The following is a 6,617-nucleotide window of genomic DNA, read 5'->3' on the forward strand; positions in this document are numbered from 1 at the left end:
TTGAAATGGTCATTTTAGTAAAGTGGTAGGGGTAAAAGGAAGAGTGTGAGGGGTCAAGGGGTCAGTGAAGAAGAGGCATTGGGTACAAATTGAGTACAAAAAACTTTTTCCAGAAAGGGGCAGTCAATGGGGGGAAAGTTGGAATCTACTGGTAATGGCAAAAAGTTCTCATAACCAAGTCTACTACCTCTTCCAGTAAACCTTCAATGTGCAGTGGACAAAAAGGCAAAATTGGACCAGAGCTGTTGTCCACTGCCTCTGTTCATCTTTCATGTTTACCTCTTCATCCCCCTAAGGCATTCATTTGCTTAGCTGGCTCTTCTTTTACTGCACCCCTGGAAGGACTTAGCATCTCCCCCTACCTACCACTCCATTGTAAAGAGTTTAATAAAAAAAAAAATTTCACTTCTCTAGAATAAAAATTTAGACTGTTTCCCAGTTCAATATTTCTTGAAAGGAAGGATAATTGTCTTAGCTAAAACAATAGTTTGTTTCTAACTTCCTAGGGTTCTATTTATTGGTTTAAAAATCAATTCTACCTCCCTTGACTTTTTTTTTTTAACATTAAAGGTTGGTGGTTGACGTCCAGACTGAAAGTCAGAAGACTGACTCTGCTACTGACTTGGTGGTTGGTCTTAGGTAATTTGTTTGGTTCTTGATTTCCACCTTAGGAATAAGGGATCCAGTAATACTTGTGATTTCTCAAGAGACATGATGATTTGGCATTATGAAAATCACAGAATTTCAAAGCTAACAGGAACTCATTGTGTGGTCACCAAACTTTTAATTGAAGATTTCCCAGAACTAGGAAACCACCATATCCCAAGGCAGCTCATGCAACTTTGGTACAACTTTCATTTATTGGAAGTCTTTTTTGAAATCAAACCTAAATCTACCTCTTTACAGGCTCCCCCAATTTTACTAAGAGATTACCATTATGTTCAGATTGATGCTGTTAGCTATTCACCTTCCTTTCTGTTTCTTCCCTCCCCACCTACCTTGAGGTACTTCAAGGTCTTCTTCCTATAGCTCTTTACTTCCCCAGCTTCCAGTTTTCAGCTTCCTTTCTCATTGAAATCTGTGTAAAACTATCAAATTTCAGTAGTTCTAGTTCCAGCTCTGCTTCTCCCTCTCTTCCTTCCCCTCACAGAACCACTGAGATTCCTTTGGGATCTGTAGGAATGCTTTACTTTTAAGAAGTATAAAGCCTATTTACCCATGGTGCTTCTATTGGGATGCAGAATATTGCCAGAATTTCATTTTATCCCAACTACATGTATAAACAAAAAAAAATCTCTCTCTCTCTTTCCCCCTCCCTCCTTTTGATATCTGTCTCCATTTTTTTCTCTCTGTATCTGTTTCTCTCTTCCTCTCTGTCTTTCTCTCTCATTCCAGAACAGAGCAACATGGCAACATCTCTCATGGACACCAGTGAGGAAACAACGACATTTGACTATGACTCTGCGATGCCTTGCCAAAAGATGAACATTAAGATTCTAGGAGCCAAGTTCCTGCCTCCTCTGTACTCCTTTGTGTTCATTGTGGGCCTACTGGGCAATGTCATGGTGGTACTGATCCTTACTAAGTATAAGAGATTCAAGAGTATGACCAATATCTACCTCTTCAATTTGTCCATTTCAGATCTGCTTTTCCTGTTCACACTTCCCTTCTGGATTCACTATGCTAGGCAAAATGACTGGGTTTTTGGTCATACCATGTGTAAGATCCTTTCTGGCCTTTATTACATGGGCTTATATAGTGAAATTTTTTTCATTGTCCTGTTGACCATTGACAGGTATCTAGCTGTAGTCTATGCTGTGTTTGCCCTGAAAGCCAGGACAGTCACCTTTGGCATCTTCACCAGCATTATCACGTGGGGTTTATCAGCACTGGCAGCGCTTCCTGAGTTTATCTTTCATGAGTCCCAGGAGGACCTGGAGAATCATATATGCAGCCCTCATTATCCTGAGTACAATGAAGACAAATGGAAGCGCTTCCAGGCTTTGAGGATGAACATCTTGGGACTTGCTATTCCATTGGCCATCATGATTATCTGCTACACAGGAATCATCAAAAAACTGCTCAGATGTCGTAATGACAAGAAGTATAAGGCAGTCAGGCTCATCTTTGTAATCATGATTGTCTTCTTTCTTTTTTGGACTCCTTATAACCTCACTCTTCTTCTCTCTGCTTTTCAAGCATCTTTTTTTATGGGTGACTGTGAGAGGAGCAAACAACTGGACATAGCCATGCAAGTGACCGAAGTGATCGCCTACACTCATTGTTGTGTCAACCCTGTGATTTATGCCTTTGTTGGGGAACGATTTCGGAAATATCTCTGTCACTTTGTCCGCAGACATATTGCAGCCCATCTGTTCAATTACATTCCATTCCTGCCTGGCGAGAAACTGGAGAGAGTCAGCTCTATCTCTCCCTCCACAGGGGTACAAGAGCTTTCTGCTGCATTTTAGGTCAGGCTTACATAAGCCTTCCTCCAAAAAGAAACATGGTGGAGCCCATAGCTATCTTGGGCACTTGGTTGGCCAGACCAAAATTCTAGACTCCAACCTACAAATTCTGACTCTGGGGGCAGCTAGGTAGTGCAGTAGATACAGCATTTGCCTTGGATTCAGGAGGACCTCCATTCAAATATGGCCAGAGACACTTGACACTTACTAGCTATGAGACCCTATGCCAGTCACTTAAATCCGATTGCCTCAAAAAAAAAAAAGGAAAAGAAAAGAAATGTTGACTCTGGGACAAGTTCAAACATATAAGCAGAATATAGAACTCTCACAGAAGAAATGTGCTTTCTAATGGTCCACTAATCAAAAACTAACTGTGGAAAGCAAATTTTAAAAAAATATGTATTTTTGATGTCTTTTCCTATAAATTGCCCCTCTACTCCAGAATAATCCCATCTTGGGACAAAGAAAAACAATTACACAAATCAGTTGGTAATGATCATACCTGGTAGGGTGTACAATATTCTGTCCTGGTAATCTTCTACCTTTTTGTTATAAAGGGAAAGGTTGGTTTCGTCATATGTTCTACAGGACCTTCTTTAGTTTTCAGTTATTCAGGGTTCAACTTCATTTTCAGGATTTTTTTTTTCATTTATATTGTTGTAGACACTATGGATTCTTTACTCTTGGTTCTTCTTATTATACATTTGCATAAATCTTCTAATACTTCTCTGAGCTCCTCATATGTCCTTTTATATAGACAGTAATACAATATTACATTCCTAAATTTCAGTTTTTTTCAGTTATTCCTCAATCAATGGATACCCACCCACTTGTAGAAAGCAGACTTTAAATCAATTCTTTACAGTGTCAAGAAATTTAGTGTAGTTTGTTGTTCAGTAATTATCAATTACAGCTTTGTAAACATGCAAAAAAGGATTCGATTTTCAGTATCATTTTTCTCAATCATTGTTTTCAATTTTTCTGTCTTCATAATGCATTTAACTTAAATGAAATTAGTCTTGTGTATGCTGGTTCCTCCTCAATTATTTTATTTTGAACATGCATCTCTCTTCCTGGAAAGAGTCCATTTTTAATATTTGGCCCTTCCTGTTATGGAGCAGTATGACTACTTAGCATATCTATTTTGATGTTGATGCATTTTTTTTTCTTTTTGGAGGGGGGAGGGCAGGGCAATTGGGGTTAAGTGACTTGCTGAAGGTTACACGGCTAGTTAGTGTTAAGTGTCTGGGGTTGTATTTGAACTCAGGTCCTCCTGACTTCAGGGTTGGCACTCTATTCACTGCACCACCTAGCTGCCCCAATAGCATTCTTAATATTTAAATGATTTGATGCATATATAGGCAAGGAAAACTCATGGAGGACTTGATTTTCCAAATTCCTGGGAGGACGAGAGAGTCTCTCTCCTTACGAGGAAAGTAATAATACTATGTCTCCCAGAAGGCTCTATGTCACTCCATGCTAACATATATTGCTACCTATGCTCATGTATAGCTTTCTGGTAAATATAGTTTTGAGACTTCCCCCCTGAATAGCAAAGACCTGAAACATTACTTGAGTGTACAAAACAAAGTGCCTCCATGGACCACTCATCCTGCATACATAACAAATGACAAGGCATTCTCCTGATTGAAATGACAGGAAGTGAATAATAAATTGGTGGTTTTGGCATGGGACCTACAAACCTCATACATAGACCCTAAGCCTAACCTGAACATTAGACAGGCCAAAGCGGGATTGTGCCTTAGTTGGGCTAAGATCCTAATTATAAAAAGGGACTAGATAGGTAGGTATAGATAAAGATTGTTAGGCTTATAGACTACCCCTAGCTGATTCATTCATAGACACATACAGGCATCTTTTAAACTAGAAGCTGTAAGTGGATTTTGAATTTCCCAGGAGAAAGTCAAGGAAATCTTCTCATCCTAGTTTATATTATAGAGAAAAAAGGAAAATACCAAGTTTGGGTTGCAACTCCATGAAGCCAAACAATTAATTTGTAGTGGGGTGAAAAAGAAATCAATCTACCAAGTTTCAAGGTTGACTTGGCCTGACAATTAAGTCAAAATTGTTGAACTAGTTATACATTTCAACAGTTCTGAAACTTCAATGATTTCTAAGATCAGCTCTGTCTATGTCACATTCTAGAAGAGATGCCTGGAGCTCACAAAAGAGAACTAGCCTTTCTTTGTGGGAATTAAGGGGACAGGTTAAGAGATTATACCAGAGAGAAGCTCAAGGGTGCCTTTGAGAAACGAGAATTTCCAGAGTTCCACTCTTTTCAACCATGATAAAAGTCTAGGATCCTGAAGCTTTCATATACTTGTCCTTTTACATTTGAAGAACTTGGGTTGTTATTTACAAAACATCAGAGAATAGAATATCTAATTAGCCACAGATGTATTCAGGGCCATACCTTGTACCACCTACCACAGTTAATTCTAACTGGATTTAAATATATTTTTTTTAAATAGTGAAAGACAAAGAAGTGACATTTTCTCATTAACTCATAACATAGGTAAAAGCATTTTTATCTATAATACTTGTGAACTGTATGTAACATTTTATATGTATACCATGAGATGCTTGGGGTTCTGTAGAAAAAGCTGTCCAGGTAACCCAAGTGCCACCTTCCTTAAGTTTTCCACAATGCATTCCACATGACATCATAGATAGAGTGTTGGATTTGTAAATAAGAAGACTGGAGTTTAAATCTGACTTCAGAAACTTTACTAGCTATGTGATCCTGGCAAGTCACTTAAACTCTGCCTCAGTTTCCTCATTTGTAAAGTGAGGATAATAATAACACCTACCTCACAGGGTTAACAAGAGGGTTAAATGATATGATATACATAAAGTACTTTGTAAATCTTACAGTGCTATGTAAATACTAGCTATTGTTAGCAATTTTTATTGTGAAGTGTGGATCAAATATTAAAAGTAAGAAATCTAAGACACAAGAAATAAAGATAAAATCAAAAGGTTTAAGTAAAGATAAAAGCATTTTGTACCACAAAAACAAGATTTCTAAAATTAAAAGAAAGATACATATTGGGGAAAATAAGTGAAGTTAAGTAGATCAAATCTGATATCTAGAATTTATAAAGAATTGAGAAATATCTATAAGACTAATAATACTTCTCAATACAACAATGGTCAAAGGACATGAATGGAAAACTTATGAAAACTATAAATGGCAGCATAAGATGATCAAACTTCATAATTTCAGAGACAAAACTATCTAAATATACCATCTTGAACCCACTGGAATGGCAAAATAGTAAAAATCAATGACAAAATTCGATACTGGAGGGGAGATTATGGGGAAATAAACAATCTGACACATTATTGGTGGGACCATAGACTGGGGCAAACAATTTGAGAACATGGCAATATGCTAAAAGAAAAGCACAAAACTAATCATACGTTTTGACCTAGCAATTGAATCGCTGGGACTTTATCCTAAACACATGATAAAAAAGGAAAATCAGACCTATGTGAACAGAAATATCTGTAGCTGTTTTATTCTACTAGTAAAAACCTAGAAATAAGCTGCATACCTAACAACATGGGAATATCTAGAGAGACCATGGTATATTGTATTAATGTATGTGATATTGTGATGCTTTAAAAACAAATATGACCTAGCCATACCACTACTAGGTCTATTTCCAAAGATTATTATGGAAAAAGGAAAAAAGCTTACCTGTTCTAAAATATTTATAGCAGCTCTCTTTGTGGTGGTAAAGAGCTAGAAATTGTGCGTATGCCTGTCAAATGGGGAATAGCTGAACAAATTGTGGCATATAATTGTGATGGAATACTACTGTGCTATAAGAAATGATGACCATGATGCTCTTAGAAAACTATGAATAGACTTGCCTGAAATAAAGAAGAGTGAAATGAGCAGAACCAAAAGAACGTTGTATACAGCAACAGCAATATTGTTCTAAGAACAATTTTGAGCAACTAAGTCATTTTGACTATTATAAATACCCAGATTAACTACAAAGAACATATGAAGGAAGATGCCATCTGTATCCAGAGAAAAATAAATATAAGTCTATATAGAATGGTTTTACATATATATACACATATGTATACATACATATAAACAAATATACACATACA

The 6,617-nt window shown here is 37.0% G+C and overlaps 1 protein-coding gene across 1 annotated transcript; it reads left to right on the forward strand.

The window, feature by feature from the left end:
* The first annotated feature begins 1,399 nt into the window (after positions 1-1,399).
* Positions 1,400-2,904, forward strand: LOC138161438 (C-C chemokine receptor type 3-like). The gene has a single exon (XM_069088243.1). It carries the CDS (start codon positions 1,407-1,409, stop codon positions 2,469-2,471), a length of 1,065 nt encoding a protein of 354 aa, XP_068944344.1. The 5' UTR covers positions 1,400-1,406; the 3' UTR covers positions 2,472-2,904.
* Positions 2,905-6,617: the final 3,713 nt, after the last annotated feature.

The sequence above is a fragment of the Petaurus breviceps genome, unplaced genomic scaffold (assembly GCF_028583685.1).
Source record: "Petaurus breviceps papuanus isolate PSGF00001 unplaced genomic scaffold, PetGlider_PUasm1.0 185, whole genome shotgun sequence".
Taxonomy (NCBI): Eukaryota; Metazoa; Chordata; class Mammalia; order Diprotodontia; family Petauridae; genus Petaurus; species Petaurus breviceps.

What these genes read in the sequence shown, in the direction of transcription:
- LOC138161438 (XM_069088243.1), top strand. Translation starts at nt 1,407, where the DNA reads ATGGCAACATCTCTCATGGACACCAGTGAGGAAACAACGACATTTGAC.